The sequence below is a fragment of the Syngnathus acus genome, chromosome 15 (genome assembly GCF_901709675.1).
Source record: "Syngnathus acus chromosome 15, fSynAcu1.2, whole genome shotgun sequence".
Classification (NCBI taxonomy): domain Eukaryota; kingdom Metazoa; phylum Chordata; class Actinopteri; order Syngnathiformes; family Syngnathidae; genus Syngnathus; species Syngnathus acus.
Window position 1 is genome coordinate 13,501,974 of NC_051100.1, and position 24,514 is coordinate 13,526,487.

General features: G+C 47.6%; 2 protein-coding genes across 2 annotated transcripts; both read left to right on the forward strand.

The window, feature by feature from the left end:
* Positions 1-9,380: 9,380 nt before the first annotated feature.
* On the forward strand, positions 9,381-20,976 carry kif11 (kinesin family member 11). The gene is made up of 27 exons (XM_037272093.1): positions 9,381-9,539; positions 9,750-9,825; positions 10,346-10,469; positions 10,544-10,641; positions 11,070-11,148; positions 11,213-11,398; positions 13,231-13,355; positions 13,421-13,511; positions 13,898-14,043; positions 14,114-14,210; positions 14,392-14,487; positions 14,797-14,885; positions 14,951-15,038; positions 15,264-15,337; positions 15,404-15,497; positions 15,735-15,806; positions 15,950-16,085; positions 16,216-16,388; positions 16,615-16,740; positions 16,855-17,010; positions 17,835-17,974; positions 18,067-18,227; positions 18,525-18,643; positions 18,829-19,051; positions 19,602-19,765; positions 20,522-20,632; positions 20,763-20,976. Exons 2-27 carry the CDS (start codon positions 9,752-9,754, stop codon positions 20,874-20,876), a joined length of 3,156 nt encoding a protein of 1,051 aa, XP_037127988.1. The 5' UTR covers positions 9,381-9,539; positions 9,750-9,751; the 3' UTR covers positions 20,877-20,976.
* A 932-nt stretch (positions 20,977-21,908) lies between these two features.
* On the forward strand, positions 21,909-23,609 carry LOC119134936. The gene has a single exon (XM_037272202.1). The coding sequence runs from the start codon at positions 22,441-22,443 to the stop codon at positions 23,215-23,217; it is 777 nt and encodes a 258-aa protein (XP_037128097.1). The 5' UTR covers positions 21,909-22,440; the 3' UTR covers positions 23,218-23,609.
* Positions 23,610-24,514: the final 905 nt, after the last annotated feature.

The window sequence follows — 24,514 nt, forward strand, 5'->3', positions numbered from 1 at the left end:
TAGTCAACAAGGCCTCAAAACAATTGAAACCATTATCAAGTCATTGATTAATTTCATAATCAATTAGTTGTGGTTGAATTGAATGTTCCACCGCTAAATAGCATGATTAGTAGTCCAAACTGTGTCCCTCTGCCTAGCCGTCGATCCAGAGGTGAGTAGAGTAGTCAAGATTGTACTCCACTAAGACTATAGTCTTACTTTAGAAAAGTAGGACTCAAGTCAAATTAAAAAGTTGTCCTCCAAATTATTACCTGAGGACAAGTAAATGCATATTCCAGAGATGGGGACTCGAGTCACTGTGACTTGGACTCGAGTCGACTCGAGTCGCTGTTTTGATGACTTGTGACTTGACTTGACAAAAAATGAAAAAACTTGAGACTCGACTTGGACTTGGAAGTTAAATACTCGGGACTTGACTTGACTTGAGACACGATGACTTGAATGACTTCAGTGTTATTTAGTTTATGTTTTCAGTTTGAAAATAAAATTAATAATACATTTAAAAAAATAATATCGATAACACGGTAGGAGCGCAGGCTGAGAATGGCGTTGTCATGATTGGATCACTACCCTGTCAATCAATCAGTCGTGCCCTCTCTACCTACCGAACGTATTTATTGGAGAATCACGCCCCTTTATATCAGACATGCGCAAACATGTCAGCGGAAGCGGTACCGCGAGTCGACACCTTCGGCTATCGCAATTACTTTTATGACGGCAAAAGACGGACAGCACAGTGCGAGATCCATCCATCCATTTTCTGAACCGCTTAGTCCCCACGGGGGTCGCGGGAGTGCTGGAGCCTATCCCAGCCGTCATCGGGCAGTAGGCGGGGGACACCCTGAACCGGTTGCCAGCCAATCGCAGGGCACACAGAGACAAACAACCATTTGCACTCGCACTCACACCTAGGGACAATTTGGAGTCTTCAATCGGCCTACCAAGCATGTTTTTGGGATGTGGGAGGAAACCGGAGTGCCCGGAGAAAACCCACGCGGGCCCGGGGAGAACATGCAAACTCCACACAGCGAGGGCCGGAGGTGGAATCGAACCCGCACCCTCCTATCTGTGAGGCGGACGTGCTACCCAGTGCGCCACCGAGCCGCCAGCACAGTGCGAGATATGCAACAAAAACATTTCGGACAGCCAGACGGCAACTTAAAACTTTGTCCGTCATCTGAAGAGCCATTCTGCCAAGTAAGTGCTTTTCATTTATCTAAATAGGTGTGTGTATATATAGCTTTAATGCAATGAATATGATGATGAAACTGAATTAAGTAAATATGACTTAATATGGAGCAAGTTAATAAATAAAAACTACAGTTAACTTGACTTAGACTTGACTTGACCTATTTAAGGACTTGACTTGGACTTGACTTGACCTATTTAAGGACTTGACTTGACTTGCCCAAGAAAAAAATGACTTGGGACTTGAAGGCTAAGACTTGAGACTTACTTGAGACTTGCACGTGTGACTTGGTCCCATCTCTGGCATATTCCGCAAGAGAGAAAAAAACGAATCAAGTAGGCTACTGAGGAACTTTGGATGTTTGGATGAAAAAGAATGCATCTATGGCGAAGGCATTTCAAAATGCTGCTGCAGCTGCCGATTGTCATGTCAAACGTCAGGAAAAGTGTGTGTGTGTGTGTGTGCGTGTGTGCGTGCGTGCGTGACCAGACGTCCTCTTATTCCAAGACATGTCCTACTTTTAAGCCCTAAAAAAATGTCCGGGGGGAATTTCTAAATCGTCCAGGATTTTACTGGACTGCCTCAAACATTATACAGTAACATTGTCAATCGTCAGCTCCGTCCCATTTCTCTCAATTCCAGGTTTTTCTGTATGGTTCACAAATAAGTCACGCCCTTCTCTTCAAATCTAGTCACTACGCTACAAAGTAGGGTGGGCCGGCCAGTCTACACCAAGCGTTTACAAGCAATGCCGAAACGAAAATGCACGTACATGGAGGAGTTGAATAAAATAATTGCCGTGCTTTCGCCAGGGTCGTGATCCTTATGAAGTGAGGGCTTGACATGCAAGGCAGGCCCTTACGTGTCTGTGGCAAATAAAGGTGCCAACGCACCCTGCAAGAGAAGGACTGAAGAGGAGCCCTTTTTTTTCTTCAAATGATGCACCGGTGGCCGTATTTCTAACATCCATCCATCCATTTTCTATACGGCTTGTCCCCACAGGGGTCGCGGGCGTGCTGGAGCCTATCCCAGCAGTCATCGGGCAGTAGGCGGGGGACACCCTGAACCGGTTGCCAGCCAATCGCAAGGCACACAGAGACGAACAACCATTTGCATTCGCTCTCACACCTAGGGGCAATTTGGAGTGCTCAATCGGCCTACCAAGGATGTTTTTGGGATGTGGGAGGAAACCGGAGTGCCCGGAGAAAACCCGCGCAGGCACGGGGAGAACATGCAAACTCCTCACAGGGAGGGCCGGAGGTGGAATCGAAATCGCACCCTCCAAACTGTGAGGCGGTGTGCGACACCGTGCTACCTGACTGTATTTCTTTTGTCTTTTTTTACTTAGTGTACCACTATAAAACTCGAAAATGTCAGTGCACACATTTGTTTTTGTTAGTGTAAATATGTTTTGTTGTTGTATATGTCATATACGGTAGTATATGGAATGTGGGTTGCGCCTGCGCGCATAGCAGGGTTATTATGGGGAGCCTGGGGGAAGTTCATGTTGGCTGCACGGCCTGTGGAAAGGGAGTCGGGAAGTGGACGTTTGATGCCAATAAAAACAAGCGTGTTGCTCAAAGGTAGTTTGTCTCTATAAACGTTTTATTTACATCAGGGGTGGGCAAACGTTTTGACTTGCGGGCCGAATTGGGTTCTAAATTTTGACCGGGGGGCCGAACCAGGAGCAGATGGATGTAGTGTTTGTGTGAAGTAATATAAATGACATGTAAAGGTCATTGCATAAAAGGTTTTTACTTTTAGAAGATACTAAAGCATGGATATTAAAAAAAGCTTTTTGAAAACAATTGCATTTATTAACAGCATTACAAAAATATTTCACCAAAAAACTACTATCAGTGATTCTTATTAAATACGACACTGTTATGATGGATAACATTTTCCATCACTTCAGCGCCTGCAGGTCAGATTTATGAAATATGTTTATCCAATGAGGCGAAATCACATCCAACGGCAAACATTCTGACCAAATACATCATCTTGAAGAATCAGTGAAAGAATACATCTAAATAAAGTAATAAAGAAATCAATAGTATTGATTACTGGGGTGCGCATTATACATGGGTACAATTTTTTTCTTTTTCTTTTTTTTTTTGAAGAAAATCATGGTACAACAATTTTTGAAGAAAATCTTGTCACGGATGGTTCTTTACAACGTCACTTTCCTCTCTTTTCATTTTAACCTAACTGATCGCGGTGGTGCCTTTCTGGGCAGTTGGAGAAATCAACGCCAACAAAAAAAATACATCCAGCCTAGTTAAGAAAACACCAGAAAGATCACCATGACAATTGTGAATAATAAATAAATAATTATTATATATATTATTATTATAATAATAAATAATTGTGATAAATAACTGGAACATCACTCAAATATTGGTGATCCCGTTGAGAGTCTCACATATTTCTTCGCTATCGAGTTTGCTACTGCATGCGCAGTGATACTGACCGGCAGAATAACATCCGGTTGTTCCCAAAGATGATCTTTTTTCTGAAATAATTTTACGTTTACGGACTTAAGTAACCCGGCCGGGTCATACCAAAGACTATAAAAATGGGACCCATTGCCTCCCTGCTTGGCACTCAGCATTAAGGGTTGGAATTGGGGGGTTAGATCACCAAATGATTCCCGAGCGCGGCGCCGCTGCTGCTCACTGCTCCCCTCTCCCCCAGGGGATGGATCAAAATCACACGGGGATGGGTCAAATGCAGAGGACAAATTTCACCACACCCAGATGCGTGTGTGACGATCATTGGGACTTTAAAAAAAAAAGGAAAAAAAAAAAAAAAAAGTCAAAATTTGGGTGCGTATTATACATGGGTACAGGCTTTTTTCCAGCATCGACATGCCATTTTTAGGGTGCGTATTATACATGGGGGCGCATTATACATGGAAAAAAACGGTACTATGTTTTCAGAATTTGCTGCGGGCCAATAAAAACTGGACCGCGGGCCGCAGTTGGCCCGCGGGCCGTAGTTTGGACACCCCTGATTTACATGGTGTCGGAAGTAAAAGTGGACCATGGCAAAGTTCAACCCGCCGAGCAACTTTTCCTTTGACAAACCGGGAGAATGGCCGGATTGGAAGCAGCGTTTTGTAAGATTCAGAACTGCGACCAAATTGGACAAGGAAGATGGCGCTGTGCAGGTTAGCAGCATGATCTATGCAATGGGAATCGAGGTGGAGAATATCTACTGTTCGTTTGTGTTTGCAGAAGATGAAGAGGATTTTTCAATTGTTCTAGCAAAGTTCGACGACAACTTTGTCCCGTGGCGGAATGTAATACATGAACGGGCATGCTTCCATCAGCGTGTACAAAGAGTGGGTGAGAAAGCTGAGACTTTTATTCGTGACCGGATCGTAGTAGGAATCCTCGATAAGGAAGTCTCCCATAAATTGCAGTTGACCAAGGACTTGACACTAGCGCTGCCGCTGACCATAGAGACGGTCAGGCAGGCGGAAGAAGTCGCTTCACATGTCAGCATGACACATCCCCCTATGTGTCATGCTGTCATGTTTTGTGGGTTGTTGTTGTCTTGTCCTGTTCGTCGTATTGTCACTTCCTGTTTTGTTTTGGTAACTCTCCTCTCGTTTCAGTTCGTGGGTCCTTCCTCTGTGCGTCAGTCTACTTGTATTCCCTGATCCCAATTGTGTGCACCTGAGTCCTTGGTCCTAATTGTCTGCACCTGTGTCCTCACCCTTCTGTGTGTATTTAGCCAGCGTCTTCCCCTTGTCTTGTGCCAGTGCGTCTTGTCCCGTCTTGAGCACCAGCGATCGCGTGAGTTACAGATACCCCTTTAGAGAACCTACTTTAGAAGATACCTTTTTGTCAAGCCTAAGCTCTGTGTTTTTCAGTTTTGTTTTTTGCCATCGTGTTTTCCCTCTTTGTGAGGCGCTTTTGGTTTTTTGCTGCCCAGCTAAAAAGTCGACATGTAACTCCTGCAACAAGGTTGGCCAAGGTTTGTAGGAACAAGAAAACAGTGAGTGAAGTCAGAGAACAAACGGAGGAGCCACAGCAGAAGCCGGGGTCGGATCCGGATTTCATGGGGGCTGTGAGTAAGTCGGGTGGATCACCAGATCAGTGGGCCGTTAAGGTAATGATGGGTTCCACACCAGTCAACTTCAAAATTGACACTAGCGCGGATGTGAGTATCATTTGCGAGGAGACCTATCACTCACTCATCCCTTTTCGACTGCTGGAGCCTGCGGATATGCCATTGGACAGTCCAGGTCCACACCCACTCACGGCGTACGTTGTCCGCGGCCTTACTGTAAACAACCTACTCAGTAGGCCAATGTCAGTGACTATGAATCTAGTGAGAAGAGTGGAGGAAACTGTGGGCAACAAGGGCCATAGTGGACATGTGGAAGCATGGGACATTAAAGACTGAACCAGTGAAAATAACGCCGAGAGAGGATGCTCAGCCATATGCTGTTTAAACAGCGCGACGTGTACTCCTCCCTATGCTACCAAAGGTCAAAGAGGAGCTTCGGAGGATGGAAGAAAACGGCATCATAGAGAGGGTGACGCAGCCGACCGACTGGTGTGCGCCCATGGTGCCGGGCCTGAAAAGCTCAGGCAAAGCCCGCATCTGTGTGGATCTCAAGAGGCTCAACGAGGCTGTTAAAAGAGAACAGTACATCCTGCCCACCACCGACGACATCACAGCAAAGCTAAGCGGGGCGACAGTGTTCTCTTCCCTGGACAGTGCGAGCGGAGTTTTCCAAATTCCTTTGCACCCAGATAGTTGGAAGCTCACGCCCTTTGGCAGGTTTAATTTTAAGCGACTGCCATTTGGTATTACAAGCGCACCAGAAATCTTCCAGAGGAAGATGATGGAGACTTTGGATGGACTAGAATGCGTTGAGATTTTCATGGATGACATTTTAATCTATGGGGCCACAGAAAAGAAGCAAGACAGTCGCCTGGAGAAGGTGATGCGGTGCATAGAGACAGTGGGCCTGAACCTGAATCGGGAGAAGTGCTCCATTAGGCAGTCAGCTGCGGTTTCTCGGACACATTATCGACCGATCCGGGAACCGCCCTGATCCAGAGAAAGTGGAGGCTATCTGGTAGCTCACCCCGCCCACAGATGTGAAGAGTTGAGAAGAGTGCTGGGAATGGTAAATTACCTCGGTAGGTATGTCCCAGACCTCTCAAAAGTAGGAGGTTTTTATGATCTCCTAAAACACAAGACTGCATGGACTTGGGGACACGCTCAACAAACGGCTTTTGAACGGATCAAACAGCTTTTGACAACCGCACCGGTACTCGCTTTCTACGACGGGAGCAAGCCCACAGCCGTGTCTGCTGACGCAAGCAGTTACGGATTAGGAGGCGATTCAACACAATGGCGGAATACGCCCCGGGTAAGACAATGTTTGTAGCAGATACCCTTTCACGCAGCCCACTGATGAGCTCACAAAGAGACATTGAGAAACAAGATGAGGTGGCTCGCTATGTGGCTAGCGCAGTGGGGGGAATCCCAGCATCCCCCAGCAAGATGGACGAGATCAGAGCAGCGACACCAGCCGACACTGAGCTGCTGACTGTCATCAGACTCATCAAGAACGGTTGGCCTGAGCACCGGGCTGCCGAGCCGATTGAGGCGAGGGAGTACGCCCCCCTGAAAGGAGAACTGTCAGAGCATAATGGACTCGTCCTCAGAGGAAACAGGATCGTCAAGCCAAAACAGCTGAGGAAGGAGATCCTTGGCAAAATACATCAAGGACAGCAGGGTATAATAAAGTGTAGGGAGAGAGCGAAGTCATCAGTGTGGTGGCCTGGTCTCACTACTGAGCTAAAAGAGCTGGTGGCGTCGTCAAAGTCAAAGTCTGCTTTATTGTCAATTTCTTCACATGCCAAGACACACAAAGAAATCGAAATAACGTTCCCACTATCCCACGGTGACAAGACATATTACACAATATACATACAAGTAAACAACACAAAAAAATAAAAACAAGAAGGGTCGTGCGAGGGGTGCTGTGAGCATAGGAGAACCCAGCAAAAAGAACTTCTCCTGTCCACACCGCTACCAGACCAACCCTGGATGAGGATCGCAATGGACCACTGTGAGTACCAGCACCACAACTTCCTAGTAGTATCCGACTACTATTCTAGGTTCATTGAGATTCTCCACCTGACTGCAACTACCACAGCACAAGTTATCCAAAAGCTGCAGCCTGTCCTGGCGAGATTAGTGATCCCCAACGAGACCGTAACTGATAACGGACCCCAATTCTCGAGCGCAGAGTTCAAGGAGTGGGCGAGGCGTCTGGACATAAAACATTCCACATCCAGCCCGCATTAGCCACAAAGTAACGGACACGGAGGGAGAGCCGTACAGACGGCAAAGAAAATCTTTAAACAGGACGAGCTACAGATCTACTGCATGCTCGTCTTCCGGCTACTGTCCAGCTGAGCTTATAATGGGGAGGAGACTCCGAACCACCTTTCCCACTCTCGAGAAGAACCTCAACCCAAGGTGGCCCAGCAAAACAGCTGTTCAACAAAAGGACAAAGAGGAGAAAGGAAAACAGGCTTTCCATTTTAACCGCTGTCATGGGGTTAGAACTCTACCAGCCCTGCGACCAGGGGACGCCGTTCTCTCAAAGTTAGACCATGAAAAGACTTGGACTTCTCCTGCCGTGGTCACCAGCGAGAGCACTACCCCAAGGTCCTTCGTCATCAGGACACCGCAGGGAGCGGAGCTGGAGCGGAGCTGGGGCGGAACCACCGCCACCTCCAGCCAGGGCCGGCTACCCAGCTCACCTCAGCCGCACCTGCTCAGGGACTGACCCACATTCTGACACAGCCACCATGTTAGAGACTGTTCCTGTCAGTCAGAGTGTGGCTACACCGGCAACACCACCATCTGGTCAAACAGTGACACGATCAGGACGACTGAGTAAGCCAGTCAACAGACTTGATCTGTAGGTCGTCCGGATAAGATTTACTGTATTTACGTGAAAAAAGAGAAATGTTTGTGATTGCTGAAATGGTTGATTGTATAATGAATGCCCATGTTTATATTGTTTATTGTTTACAGATTTGGTACTAAAAGAATTGAAATGTGATTTATTATAGGACTGTAGTATATAGTTGAAGAGGTACAGTGCCTTAGAGACCAGAATGTCTCATATCTGAGTTTATTTTATAGGGTCATCCTATTGCACTTTCAGTTTAAGTATTCTTAAGATGTAATAGGAATAACATGCTAAAAGGGGGGGATGTCATATACGGTAGTACATAGAATGTGGGTTGCGCCTGCGCGCATAGCAGGGTTATTACGGGAGCCTGGGGGAAGTTCATGTTGGCTGCACGGCCTGTGGAAAGGGAGTCGGGAAGTGGACGTTTGATGCCAATAAAAACGAGCGTGTTGCTCAAAGGTAGTTTGCCTCTATAAACGTTTTATTTACAGTATATATGTTGTTTTGTGTTATTGGGGCCAATAAATAGATTTGCTATACAGACACCAAGTCATTTGTGTCATAACATATGACACAAATGACGCCCCTCCAAAAACAATTACCATGCCCCCGCCAAAAAAAGGTGTCCTCTTTTTCAGAAACCCAAATCTGGTCACCCTAGGGTGGACCCCCCGAAAAGATGGACAGTTGCTCAACATGGCTCAATTCATCACACACACACACACACACACACACACACACACACACACACACACACACACACACACACACACACACACACACACACACACACACACACACACACACACACACACACACACACACAGATGGGGGCTTGGTCACCACACAAACGCACACGCATGCACGCACACACACGCGCGCCCGCGGTGCAAAGCAATTTTTTTTTTTTTTTGTCCATCTGTAATAGTTTGGACTTTGGAATAATTAAAAACACAAAAGGACTGTCATAAATTATTAAAATATTCATATTTACAATCGCTTCATATTTACAATCTTATTATCCATCCATTATTATCATTATTAATATTAGTATTAGTAGTAGTAGTAGTAGTAGTAGTATTACGACTATTGTCATAATAATAAGAGACAAAAAAAGGCGTTGGCCTAAAGTTGCTTTAATATCCCATGATGCTCTCCGGGAGCAGTCACATGTCCGCGTCGCCCAATAGAAAAGCGTGTTTAGCCTTGCGCTTCTGTGATTGGTTGAGCGGAATTTAAAAACTATCTTTTGAAACTTTTGATGCCGTCTGAGCGCCATAACGTTCGTTTGCTGTGCTGTTCGCCAGGGACGGGATCGAATCCAACAGACCGTAACGAGCCAACAACAAACAAGCAAAACAGGTGTCGCAGCGAATCACTCGTGAAAAGCCTTCGGTAAATTTGGAGCTACTCTGTTTCAGGCTCGTGCGCTATCATCGCCGATGCTAAGTGTCGCAAGCGGTTAAAAAGTGGCTCCGTTAGCAAAGCAACTGGAGCCCATACATTGCACGTCTGTCTGCTGCTTAGTGAGCTGCTCCGTTGTCGTTTTAGAATAAAAACAAGACCTGTGTTTGCGAGGCATTAAGTTGTCTTGTGTCATCGCAGTCATGGCTTCAAATCACCAGAGTGCAGTTAAACGGGACGAAAAGGGGAGAAACATCCAAGTGGTCGTCAGATGCAGGTAATCAATCGATCGTCCCCTTTATCGTTATTGATTGATGTAACCGTATTACTTGTCAATAATTCTGCTTTTTGAATGTATGCTTGGAGTATCAGTGTGCCATTCTCTCGGAATATGAAAACTATGTCAAGACGGACGCTGAAATATATTAGATTCAGATGCCCCAAAAATTTGCCAAACGGAACAGAGCGTACACTACTCAAAAATACTTTTGACACTTGCTGTTCTCTTAATAAAGAGCTGCACGGCCTGGTTTGTTTTGTTTTTGAAGAGTTTACTTTATTAGAGGACGGCACGCTGTTGATCGGCAGTCGATCGCCATCTAACGGGAAGTGGGCACTGAACTCAGAACAGTAATACCACAAATAACACTCTCCTAAGTTGCCGAGTGTAGTTGGAATGGCCACTCCGACCCGAGTACGGAGGTGGAGAGGGTCCACAGTTAAGCGCCGGCTCCCAACGCAAACATTAAAGGCAGCAGAATGTGTTTGAAGCTAGCGTGCACCTTGTCGACTTTCAGACCTTTCAACACGGCGGAGCGCAAGTCGTCATACAACGTGATTGACTGCGATCCAAACCGGAAGGAAGTTGTTGTGAGGACGGCGAGCGACAAGGCGTCCAGGAAGACATACACTTTTGATATGGTCTGTCCATTTGCAATGCGCTTAATAGCGCCACTCTGCTGATGGAACTTTAGCAATGCCATTGCGTCCCGCAGGTGTTCGGCCCTGCTGCCAAGCAGATCGACGTATACCGGAGCGTGGTGTGTCCCACCTTGGACGAGGTCATCATGGGCTACAACTGCACCATCTTTGCGTCAGTATGCACACGCGCCCAAGCACGCTTGGCAGTCTGTAAAGCAGGGGTGGGCAATTCTGGTCCTCGAGGGCCGGTGTCCTGCATGTTTTCTATGTCACCCTGTTGCAACACACCTGATTCAAATGGTCAGATAATTAGCAAGGTCTGCAGAAGCTGGATAACAATCCCGATCATTTGAATCAGGTGTGTTGCAGCAGGGAGACCTATAAAACATGCAGGACACCGGCCCTCGAGGACCGGAATTGCCCACCCCTGCTGTAAAGGATTTTGCAGTTTTTTTCTGCGGTGGGCTAAGCGGCCCCATTTTGCGCAGCACTTGGCAAAACACGATCCAGAATGTTGGCATACAGGACGTGCTAAATGTGTGCCTATTTGATTGTTTTTTTTGCCTGTCCTGAATGCTCTTCTCTGACGGTGCATGGCAGTTACGGTCAGACGGGAACGGGAAAGACGTTCACGATGGAGGGAGAAAGAAGTCCTGACGAGCGGTTCACCTGGGAGGAGGCGAGTCATCACGCGAGGGCTGCGTGTGCGTGCGTCTCCTAACTGTCTCCCGTGGTGCCCGCAGGACCCCTTGGCCGGCATCATTCCCAGGACCCTCCACCAGATCTTCGAGAAGCTGTCTGAGAACGGCACGGAGTTCTCCGTCAAAGTGTCGCTGCTGGAGATCTACAACGAGGAGCTCTTTGACCTACTCGCCCCCGGCGAGGATGTCAACGAGCGGCTGCAGCTCTTTGACGACCCAAGGAATAAGGTGCCTTTTCCAGACAACGATGTCGGGATAATCGGCCTCCAAAAACACACTGGAAGTAGCCGACGGGCGAGGGAATAAGTGAAAAGGCGGTGAGAGAAACTTAACACAATCCGTAGGGGCTGCTGCTGACCACAGCCCACACTTGAATAGGAAACAGCGTTTCGATCCATTTTTGCTTGCATTGTTTTTACGGCAAGCAAACGCTAGCAACTGTGGCTTTTAATAGTATTGCACATGGGTCTGGGGTGCATACGGCTCAAAATGGGAATAAGAACATTGGACAGACACAAGTGACATGACTGACGACACTTGTTACTGCTTAAAAGGTGTCAAGCAGACCTGTCGCAATAGCGAGCCAACTTACGGGTCATCTTTGGGACAAGTTTGCATTGAGTGTTGGGCAAAAAAATGGAAGGTCCGAGCCCGCAGCGATTGCTCACTTGATGACAAGAGGCGAGCACCTTGGCCCATTCCAAAAAGGCCGCTCCCGGCGCAAACAAAGCCCCAACGAGAGCATTGCAGGCTGTTTATTTGAGGCGCTAAGCCAGGGGTGGGCAAACGTTTTGACTTGCGGGCCGAATTGGCTTCTAAATTTTGACCGGGGAGCCGAACCAGGAGCAGATGGATGTAGTGTTTGTGTGAAGTAATATAAACGACATGTAAAGGTCATTTCATAAAATGTCTTGGCCTTTAGTAGGCAAGTAAAGCATGGATATTAAAAAAAACGCTTTTTGGAAACAAATGCATTTATTAACAGCATTAAAAAAATATTTCACCAAAAAACTACCATCAGTGATTCTCATTAAATACGACACTGTTATTATGAATAACAGTTTCCATCACTTCAGTGCCTGCAGGTCAGATTTATGAAAGATGTTTATCTAATAAGGTGAAATCACATCAAACGGCAAACATTCTGGCCAAATGCATAATCTTGAAGAATCAGTGAAAGAATACATCTGAATAAAGTACTAATATAGAAATTACTAATAAAGAAATCAAAAAGGCAACATGGTGACAAATTTACTGAAAATCAAGCAGAACTTTAACTCACAAACACCTAGTGACAGAGGTGAGGAAACAGGAAACACTTCCTTAAAGTCGGCCTTAAAAACTTTAAAAGTTAAGATTAGTCGAAAATGGATGGTGCATCATAAACTTGCCCCTGTACTTGACTTTTGATCCGCAGTTTGTCGGTGAAAAAAGTTTTGCTGAGTCTTCAAATTAGCTGTGAACCTCAGCTGTAGCCGCTCGTTCATGTGTTGACTGCTAGCGTAGTTAGCATGCTTCGTAGCAAAGTGAAGGCTAATATTGTACTCCTTACAACCGTTTCTTGGCATATCAGACAAAACGGCATTGATCGGACTTCAGCGAAAAAATATTTTGTTGTCAACTCTTTTTTTAAACACTCGGCACTCAATGTCAACCTTTCTTTTCCCTGGGCCACTCAGTTTGTGGGTGGCTTCGCTGTAATACTGTATCTGAAAGCTTAGTGCGCAAATTACGAGAATGCTGACGTCACAGCCCACTGATAGAAATAGAGCGCGGAGTGCGCCGGGTCTGTACTACCGAGTACGTACACGCACTTGAGTGTGCACCGCACTTTCTGATGCGGCTTCCGGGCGTAAATGCGCGGCCGGGCGTTTATCTATCTACTGGAGAAATGCAGTCATTGAAGGGAAAATGACCCAAACCAATGTATCAATACAATTTATTCAGGTTTAGCGGGCCGGCTTAAACGGCCCCGCAGGCCGGGTGCGCCCCGCAGGCCGGATGCGCCCCGCGGGCCGTAGTTTGCCCATGTCTGCGCTAAGCTGTTGTGGTCCCGGCAGCGCGGCGTGGTGGTCAAAGGTCTGGAGGAGGTGACGGTCCACAACAAAGATGAGGTCTACCTGATCCTGGAGAGAGGATCAGCCAAGCGCAGGACAGCCTCCACACTCATGAACGCCTACTCCAGGTAGGACGGCCGTCGTCGATTCCCAAGACGTTTGGTGCTGACGTGTTGCTGTTACTTGTGCGCAGCCGCTCGCATTCGGTCTTCTCGGTCACCATCCACATGAAGGAGATGACGCTGGATGGCGAGGAGCTGGTCAAGATCGGGAAACTCAACCTGGTAAAGCAAACGTCATCGCAAAATGGAGAGTTAGGAAGCCCTTTGGAGCGCTCAATCGAACTGGAAGTGTGCGTCTTCTTTGAGAGCTGTGCATCGGGTTGAAATCGCTTTGCCTTTGGAGAGCTTTTGCACGTTGCATCTTTAAAAACTGGAACACGCATGCTCCTGACTCAAATCAAAGCGTTTCACTTGAAAATGTGCCGTTCTCCCATTGTATTGTATCTTGCCTGTTGAGCTGTTCTTTATTGGAGAGACACGCACGTCTAGTTTACTTTGTGCTCTCGTTGCATGTCGCAGGCAAAGGACGACGGCATCTTTGCACTTGTGCCTTTTTCAAACCTGGTCGTTCTTTTGTTGTTTTTTTGTCTGTCACGTGTGCGATCAAGGTGGACCTGGCAGGTAGCGAGAACATCGGCCGCTCTGGTGCGGTGGACAAGCGGGCGCGTGAGGCAGGGAACATCAACCAGTCTCTCCTGACGCTGGGCCGCGTGATCACAGCTTTGGTGGAGAAGAGACCTCACGTCCCATACAGGTGCAGCTTCCATCCTCAATGTCCGTGCCGCTGATGAGCCAACTGGTGCTGATCACCTTCCTTCCCGCAGGGAGTCCAAGCTGACGCGCATCCTCCAGGACTCGCTGGGGGGACGCACCAAGACCTCCATCATCGCCACCGTGTCCCCGTCCTCCAGCAACCTCGAGGTGAACACTCCCATGAAGTTGACGCGGCCTTGGACTTTGTTTCATTGATTCCACTGTTAGGAATCAATCAAGTCATTCTTGTCTGTACGAGTACTGCCTCAAGGGACCGCCGTCGCTCAAATGTGGGCCATCTGCTTTTCAATGCGCCAATTCTGTCTGAATCCTGAGTGGCTTTGTGCAGGAGACGCTGAGCACGCTGGAATACGCCAGCAGGGCCAAGAACATCATGAACAAGCCAGAGGTCAACCAGAAGCTCACCAAGAGGACACTCATCAAGGTGACTCGCACAGGGATTCCGCCAATCAGCTCCTGCCGTGTCAATTTGCCGTCGCGGCGTGCACTCGTAAGGCGGAACACGGCTCCGGTCTGGTCCAGGTTGAGCTTTAGTGCCAGCCCACGCTCGGTTGCTGAGAAATAAAGGAAGCGTGGCCGCTCTTTCTTTTTTTGTGGGGATGCCCCTTTTGTGACCATAATGAGCCAGTCGCTTTGTTAAGCGGAAGAGCTTTGCAGGGTTGTGGCAAATCTCCCCACAATGATGGGCGAGCTCGCGACTGAACACCGCTGTTGTCTTTTTGTCCTCATTCAGGAATACACGGAGGAGATTGAGCGCCTCAAGCGAGACCTGGCCACCACCAGGGAGAAAAATGGCGTCTATTTGTCAACCGAGAACTTTGCGTAGGTTCTGGTGTTGATGCGCATCGTCTGCTCGCGCTTCTTGAGCAAAGTTTTTTTCGTTTCAGGAACATGATGGAGCAGCTCACCGCAAATAACGAAAATGTCCTCGAGTACACCGAACGCATTGCCATCATGGAGGACGAGCTGAAGAAGGTAGACCGTGACCTCCTTTAATGGATCTACTCACAATTAGAGGTGGTCATGTGAAAGTTTGGTACCTTTCTGGTTTGGCTTTTTTTTTTTTTTATGCCCCCACCAATTCCTCTAAACGGTAATGAAGTTGATTACTTGAAGGGGAAAATTCTTAAATGTCACGCCAGGATTCTTCCGGAACCAGATTGTGTCCTTCTCAAATTCAGATGATGTGCGTGTGTGCAGGTGAGCGAGTTGTTTGTGGACACTCAAAGTAAACTGGAGCAGTGCGCCGCCGAGCTGGACGACAAGCAGCAGAGGTGAGGAGGCTGTCGCCCACGGCAACCGATCGGACGACGGGCAATGTTGACTTTCTGTGTGCGTAGGCTGGAAGAGACCAAAGACAAGCTAGCGAAGGAGGAGTTCATCAGTGGGGAGCTGCACTCGGCCCAGGATGAGCTTCACACCGCCGCCACGCAGGTCCCCCCCTTTGACCTCGTAGAATGTCGCAGTCTGTTTGAAGGCTTTAATTTTTTCTTTTTTAAACATTCCGCTAAAAGCCCACGTAAAATATTTCTCATTGTCCAATTTTCCTAATTCTTTTCTTAATTTCTTATTCAACTCTGGTCCAAATGGATCCAGATGGTGATGAGAGAAGATTCACATGTTTTGAAAAGACATTTTCAATGAAAAGCTTTTGGCATGTTGTGTGCACAGCTGCTGATCGCGGCAGATGCCAGCACCTGCGACGTCTCGGGTTTGCACGCCAAGCTGGACCGAAAGAAGCTGGTAATGCTAACTGCGCTAACGTGCTTGTGTAGCGTAGGAATGAATGCAATGTGTCCAGACAGTATACAATGTAATGTGGGCCACATCGTGCTCTTCTGGGCTGGCACGTGTTGTATAAATGTGCCTGAAATGTTAATACGCAGGTGGAGCAGCACAACACAGCGGAGCAGCAGAGCTTTGCCGAGCGCATGGCGGCGGCCTTCGGTGACGTGCAGCACGGCGTCCAGCGGCAAGGCGATAAACATCGACTCGTCCTCAGCAGCTACTCGCAGGCTATCGGTGCTTACGCTGCCTTCTCAATCTTTGTTTTCCGAAATGAGTGCATCTTGTGGTTTGGCTCCCCGGGAGGCATTCCCTTCACGACGGGCGGACGCGCTAAGCTAAGGGAGAGCGCTCTGCTCTGTCTTAGATGGCGCTCTGGCGGGCAGTGTGGCGGCGCTGACGAGCGCAGCGAGTGGTGTGGAGGGTCTGGTGGCCGACACGGGGCGACTGCTGGGCGAGGGCCTGGTGCGCTGTCAGGAGCGCGCGCAACGCCACCACCAGCTCAGCCAGCAGGACCACGAGGCCCTCAAGGAGCTTCTGGTGAGCGTACACGTTTGTTGTTTTTGCCCACGGCCTTTGCTGTGCTTGTCTCTTTTTCTGTCTTTTCTCACTTTTGCCGCCTTTTCTCTTGTTCTTTCTTCCAGTTTCTCTGGCTCCCTTTTTCTTTTGCTCACCCCTTTCTCCCTTGCTTGGTTTAAACTTTTCTCTTTTTCTGTTCTCTCCTGTGTTTTCTCATTTTCTCTTTTCCCTCCGTGCGTGCACGTAGGAGGAGCACCAGCGAGATATGGAGGAGGTCCTCCAGGTTCAGACTCTGATGGGTCTTTCAGCGCTCCAAGAGCTGAACGCCTCCCTCAGGACCACCGCGGAGGCGCAGCAAGACCTGGCCGACAAGGTCGTCGAGTCTGCTTTGAAGAAAAACACACAAAAGCAAGCAATGTTGTATAGAGTGCTGCGCATGTCGCCGTCGTCTCCTCACAACCTGCCTTGGCCGTATTCCCTGCGTCAGATGGAGGCCATGAAAGAGACGGGCAAGTTCTTCAGCGGCCTGGTTGCGGAGCTCGCGGCTCTGCGAGAAGCCACGGTCGAGAACGTGACCGTCCTGCAGGACCAACGTGACCAGCTAGAGGACCAGATTCAAAAAGCTCAGGAGAGGAACCGGCAGGTAATGAATGCGCGGCGGTTGTCTTTTGATTCTTACGTACAACATGATAGCTAACATTAAAATCTAACGCCTCACTCACACCGGGTGCGGAGCGGCTGCGGTGCGGTCTTGCGCCACACATCGCAAGGAATAGAAAGCATTGGAATCGACGAGGCAGCTTACACCGGTGGCGGCACGCCAGCGGAACGTCGCCGCCGTCGTCCGCAAGCCTTCTATTTTTTCCGTACGCCGCAAGCGTATTTTCATGAAGCTGAAGCAATTACACGGCTCAGACAGGAAATTTAGCGTCGGCGTACGAGGTGGATCAGGTATATTTAACAATAAAACTGTTCTGCGAACTTGGTTTTCTTTTAATTCATGAAAACATCCCATATCTACAACATACAGACCTTCCATTTCAGCTAACTGCCTAGTTGGGCATGAGACGGATATTTGAAAGGCAAAAAACAAGTTCAAAAATTAAACATGACAAAAAAACACTACATAAACACAAAATTTGCTCAACCATGGTGAAAGAGCCAAAGTCCCAGAAATAATGTCCCAGTAACGTGTCAATTTGAACAAAAGGATGGTTATTGTCTACAAATAGCTCTCCTTTACTCGCTTTTTATCACATGAACTCAACTCTTCAGCGTGCCCTTCCCCCGTGATCTCGTTGGCATAGTCCCATACAATTTCAATAATGTAGTGCTAGTTTTAAGAATGGTCTCGGTATTTTTTTACAGAATAAAAGGAACAATATGAGAGTAAGGTTTCATTTTAATAGCATAATATTTCTATTTGATCTTGTTTGTAACTCGCGCGCTTGCTGCCACCTTCTCCAGAGTACCAAGCAGACCATCCAGATGCTTCAGGACCAGCTCAACCTTCTTGCCGCGGACTCACAAGAGGACTACGACAACCTGTGCTCGTCCGCCAGAGCCCTGAAGGCTCCCCTCTGCAGCATTCGAGAGAAGCTCAGCAGGTGAACTGCCCCCAAGACTGACAAACCTCCGGCGGGTGAGTCGTCCTTGACTTTGAACGGGCCATCTGCCGGCCTCTTACGTGCCTCCTCAGCGCCTGCGGCTCGGTGGAGCATCGGGCGTCCACACGGGCGAATTTGCTGTGCTCCGATTCCTTGTCGCTGGCCTCCACGCTGCGCTTCCACGTGGACGAGAGCAGGCGGAACCTGGAGGAAACCGCCGGTTGCTGTGAGCACCTGCGGCGCAGCGTGTCAGGTACCCACGTCTGCTCCTGCGTCCCGGTCAGAGTTGAATGACAACGAGTGAACGATTTGCTCATTGCCAACGCCATCATAATCACTTAAGCGGGAGCCCGGGTGCAAAAATCTCACGTTAAGTGCCTTTTATAATAATCTTGATGCTTTGAAGTTATGCAATTATTACCAATTACGTTGTTGACAATATATTGAGCCTGTTTCTTTTTTGCTGCATGAAAAAACTTGTTTTGTTGTTTGCACTGGATTGGCGCAATGTTAAATAGCTGGCAACTTGGTCGTGTGTGTGCATATGCAGACGTGCTTCAGCGAGACCAGGACTGGAGCGCGGCACTGGAGCGGCACGCTGACGAGCGAGCTCAAGAGCGCCTCTTGCTGGCGGTCGAAGAGTCGACCCACGTACAGACCCTCCATCAGGTAGCAGCGGGCCGTTGTGCATTTTTTTCGCCTTGTCCCATTTCATCCACCTCAACGCGGCGGCACAGTTATACAAACCATGCAAGGAGGGAAACTAAAAGACGATACGTGCCTTGAGAGGTCAAAGCAGCTGCGCCAAAGGTTGCTGGGCGCCACTCAGGCGTCCTCCTCCATCCTTCCTCCAGAGTGTGAAGGCGCACGGTGTTGAACGAGTCCGCGCGTTGAACGTGGAGTTGCTTAGCCAGCAGGAGGAAGTGCAGCAGGCCCTGGAGTGCACGCGGGGCCAAACCACCTTGGATGCCGCTGCCCTGGACCGGCTGGAGGCTGACGTCCTCGATTACCTGGAAGCTGGTCGGCAGCTCGTGCAAAACTTCCTGCAGGAGGGGCTGCGCCAAGACGTACCCACCGGTAAAACCTTTTATACGAAGCCTGGGACACTGATTCCAAATGTCATTTCCGATGACTGCTGGGATAGGCACGGGACCCCCGTGGGGACAAGCGGTATAGAAGAGGGATGGATGGATAGATGGATTTACTTTTTTCTGTAAGGGGGAGGAGGAAATTTACACTGAATAGTTTTTTCTAAAATTCTCTTTAGGATTAAGGAAACCGATCAAAGATGTTTAATGTCCATCCCTTAATGAAAAAAATACATTCCAAATGAAAAAAACACTTCTAGTTGCGATTGGCTGGCGTCTGATTCAGGCTGTACCCCGCTTACCGCCCAAAAACTGCCACAACCCTCGTGTTCGGGTGACAAATGGATGATTCAGTGACTCGTTTTGACGGTAACAACACGTGTCAGAAAATGGATGCAAATGTTGATTGTTTGCAAATGGCTTCATTCGTGAAAAACATAGACTTTTTTTTGACTGGCTTTAAAATCTGAGCACATGAAATGGCATCATTGGGCCCTTGATTGACACCTGTCGCTGTGTGGCCTGCGACATGCTCTCAGGTCAGACGCCGCAGAGGCGGGACTTTGTGTACCCGCGCCAGATGGCCAAGGCGAGGAGCCGCACGGAGATCCTGGAAAGTCTGAGGCAGCAACGGGACGCCACCAAGGAGGTCGAGCAAGAGCACGACCGGGAATCTGACGACGACGATGACAGATGCAGCCAGGTGCGATGCCAATCAGTTTTTGGCTGATCATTTTTAAAAAAAAAAAAAATTTCCCTGCTTTAGTAGATTAGGTACCGACACCGCATTCGGCAATGTCCTTTTATCTTTTTATCAAATGGGACGAACGCAACGGGAAAAAAATTGCTTGGAGCTGCTCTAGGCCATAGCTCGCCTCTAGACACTCTCATGCCGATTAGACACTGAGCCCGAGTCAAGCCTCTGCTTATCAAATACTTTAGTATTCTTTTTAGGAAAAAAAATGTTGGTTTTAGAAAACCCTGCCATACAAAAACAACGTGGAACTCCACATATTTGAAGTTTCACAATTTCTTTTTTTTTTTTTTTTTTAACTCTTATTTAGGTTCTAAGTTCCTTCCCATTTTTTGTTTTTTTTCAATGCCAGTTCTAAGGAGCGTTGACTATTTGTCAATTTTTGGTCTTTGTGGTCAGGCCTGATCCCTCACCCACCAATAATGGGGGTCCTCTGATTGCATTTCAATTAATTTGAATAGGGGAAATTTGATTTTGACAATGCTATTTAGAAAAGGATTAATTTAACTTTAATTTTTTGAATTTCAGGGCTCAGTTATTTAAAAAAAAAAAAAGATTACTTCTCAAAATAAGCCACTACACACACACAGACTCAGTCGCTCACTACAAATGAGCTGGCCCAGCTGCCAGTCTTGCCCTTAAAACATGGCCCTCAAGCACAAAAGTGTGTAATGTTGGCGTGTCTCCATCCTGTGCCGTGTTCAGGACTCCCTGGAGGACGAGCTGAGCATGTGCAACGAGAACGCGGCCACGGAGGGCTCCTTCGTGGATGAGAACCTGGTCATCAACGAGAGCCAGCGCCTTCCCTTCTTCAAGGTGAGCACCCGCTGGCCAGCAGGCATGTTCAGTATAAAGGCATAAATCCCGTCCGGGCAGCGCCATAGCGACGGTGCCTCCCGTAACAACGTTTTAATGTGTTGTGCCTTCATTTGTGTGTGTACTCTAGCAAAAGAAGGCCAGCAAAAAAGACAGCAAAGTCCTTAGGCCCAAAGTTTGCGACACCCCACAGAACGAGACCACCCCACAGAAGTCCAAACTCCCGCTGCGCTGTCACAACTAGATTTGGCCGTGTTGGCTTTTAGCTGCCCGTTAGCCTTCTCGTTCACCAATTAATCGTAGTCTGCTTTATAATCTGTCAAATTAAACATGGTTATGTGTTCTGTGGTTGTGCTTTTTGTTATGAAATGAGCAACAGTTGTACTGATATTCTATATATTATATATTCTCCCACGAAGAATGTGGGAGCCTCCCAGGGGAAGATTCCAAACTTGCGGATGTGCCAGTCAATACTGTGATCCAAAAATGGGGGTGGTTGTGTAGTTATGGAACCAATTAGTCAAGGTACCACTGTATGTGAATTACTATCTTTGTACTGCCATTAAAATGTTAGTTTGATGTTATAAGTACAAGTTTCTTAAGTGTACGCATAGATAAACTAGTGAAATGGTCTACTTCAATTTCGGGGCTTGTTTGCTCATGAACAAAAATGTTTGGCTTCACTTTATAAATTCTTAGTACTCCTTGAAAACTTTGGATAGTTTTGAAAGGGAATTTGTTGATCAGCTGAATAGATTTTAAATTCATCCCCTGTGAAATGGTCCCAACAGGCATAAGTACTGTACTTAAATACTGAGATTAAAGAAAAACCTAAGGTTTTGAGGAAGGCATTGTCCAATAATGCTCATATTTGAACTACAAGAATATAGAAGTGTAGTTTACAATCAATATGGAGTTCATCAGACATCTATTGATATGCACGTTGCACAATAAGTGTACATTGAAACTTCAGAAAAATCAAAGACAAAGTAAAGAAACGTAACACATTTGTACGTTTGAACGCCAGTAGGCACGGCTCCAGGAGCTCCTTCCGCTGAGAAAATAATTTCTAAAATCGACGTGTTATTTTAGCTATTTTAACCTCAATTCAATGTTGTGTATTTTTTTCTTAGTATTATTTTTCTTATTTCAATTGAGTTTGCTGTTTTTAAACCGCAAGATGCTCCAAGATAAGACCTGTCAACAAGTTGGTGCTGCCCTCGTCGCGCCAGATCGCAAATCGGCATTTACAAAACCAGGCAATGACCCTTTGTCCTTTACAAGCTAGTACTAGCTAGAGTACTCATTGTTTGAATTGACGAATAAAATATTGTTGATATGAAAAAGACAACACACGTTTTAAATCAGGCATCGACACAGGCAGTCAGTTCGCTTCCTTCCCGTTGAACGGGTGAGTGGCTTAATTCTCCTTTGAGGAGTCGTCGTTTTTTGGGCCAAATAATACAAGCCAAGCCAATTTATTCTCGAATTGCTGCTGTCTAGACTCGATTTGGGCGTTTGAAGTTCATTCCCGGGTGCCATCAGCAAGTTCGTGGGTTTGCTTTGGCTCTGTTATTACTTTCGCTTTTGACGGTGCTTCCTTGGTCGCGCCCAAGTGAGCGTGCGCCACGAAGTAGCTCTTCGGCCACATTAGCTGGAGTGTTAATCGTTTGGATTTCCGACCAAGCTGCTGCTGAAAGGGCGATCACGGACAACTAGAAAGCGCAGTTCCTGTTTGAGGTGGCACCGCCGCGCGGTTGTCTAATCGAAAATCAAGTCGGTTATTTTATTTCAATCGGCAGAAGAACATGAAGAGCCAGGTTTTTTGGTGTCTATTGTTGTGGTCACGGCTTGGCTGCGCTGTGGACGTGTACGTCGCTCTGGGGCAAACGCTGACTGTACGGCCTGAGCTTCAAGGCCCCATCAAGAGCTTAGAGTGGAAGCGGAACCGCAACCTTCTCGTCGAATGGGACGGAACGAGCGTCACGTCATACGACGACCGAGTCTCTTTAGACGTGAGCAACGGCGTGCTGAAGCTTGTGCCCGCGGTGGCGACGGACGCGGGCATTTTTACGCTGTCATTGAACGCCATTCAGCACGATAAGGTCTTCGTCGTCAAGGTGATCAGACACGTACCTGAACCGGAAGTGCAGCCGAACCCTCTGGCGTGCTCCGAGAAATTAAAGAACTGCACGCTGCACTGCGGTGGGAACACAAGCGGCGCCGAGCCTATCACGTATTCATGGAAAACCGAACCCGTAACGCAAATGACAGGACGGAACTGGAACATCGACCGGACAAGCGACTCGATCAGGAGCTTCATTTGCATCATGCAAAACCCGTTGGGCCAGAAGGAGAGCCAAGCATTCCCCAATCCGTTCTACCGTGCTAAAGAAACTGAACCTGGCTTGGGAGCCGGTGAGATCGTGGGGGTGATCGTGGGCGTGATCGCGCTTGTGGGCGTGATGACCGCTTTGGTCTACTTGTGGCGCAAGAAACAAAGGAACGCAGAAATCAGCGAGCCCAACGGATCCGCGCGTGGTACTAACTTGGAAGCGTCAAAACCGCTACACAGCGACACTTGACCGGTGTGGTTGCCAGGACAACACAAGGACTTGATCGGGACTTCCAATCCAAGCGCAGCCGCCACAGAGACGGATGTCGACCTTTCCTTTGACCGCTTTAAGACTTTCTACTGGCATGAAGATGAAACTCACACAACTTGAATATGTCAGTTGTGACACACAGGAAGTCAAATGTAATCAACTGCGCTCTGCTATGTCTTCTTACATTTAGAGCTTCTGTTTGCTTGTGAAAGAACGCTTGCTCTGCTTTAAGTTTTGAGGGCTATCAAATGTTTCTATTAGTTAATCCCAGTGTGACTTGTCATCTATGTGTCAAACATTTCCCCCTCAAAATAAAGTATTCAGTTGAGTTCAAAGCTCCCCCTAAGGCCCTGAATTTGGATCTACACAACTGTTCTGTCTTTATGTACTTGGAATTAGCATTCTCTTTTTTGCAGAGAAATGAAGGGGGTGTGTGTGTGTGTGTGTGTGTGTGTGAAGAGCAGCAGGAGGAAAACAACCTAGAACCCAGCCAAAGGTGATCGCCAAGGCCGAAAGACGAGATGGAAAACACCCCCCACACACACCGAATCACCCATAATCCGCACCCACCCCCACAGAACCAGCTCTCACCGAACCAGCACCCACTCCCATGGAATCAAACTCTCCTGTGAACTTGCCACACCCCCTGACTCATCACCCATCAAACTCGGCCCACACTGGCATGTGCAACTGAATGTAAGCTGACCAAAGAACCTTGAACGTTGCCTTTTCTGAATGGAGACTTTCTGCTCTTGAGCATGGTCGCACAAAAGGCCCAGCGCTGTATTGTTCTTTCCTGAAAACAGAGCTTTCTTAACAATTGTGACTGAACTCAACTAACCTGTGTAAGTCTAAATTTTGTTTCGGTGTCTTAGCCTTTTCCTAAAACTGAAGAAATAAAACGAGCACGCCTTTTCTTTATTTCCCGGTCACGTCGACTCTGGAGCTATACGTGTAGCTCGCTAGTTTAATGTAACTTAGCGCTTTGTCCATGAATAAAATTTGCATTGATTTGCATTGTTTGATTTCCTCATCATGGAAAATGCTAGAAGAAATGCATAAGAGCGACAACGAAAGAGAGACTGAGGAAGTGTGTGACTAAGTATATCTGATGCTATTCCAATCCGACACTGAGGAGGTGGTTTCAGTGCACAGGAGGAAGATGAAGATGGCTCTGTGACTTTTACTGGTATTTTTTTTTAACCAGCCCTGTTAGTGCTGTGCTACCGTGTTGCTGTTTTGTTACCGCCGCGTCTCAGTGACTTTTACCGGTATG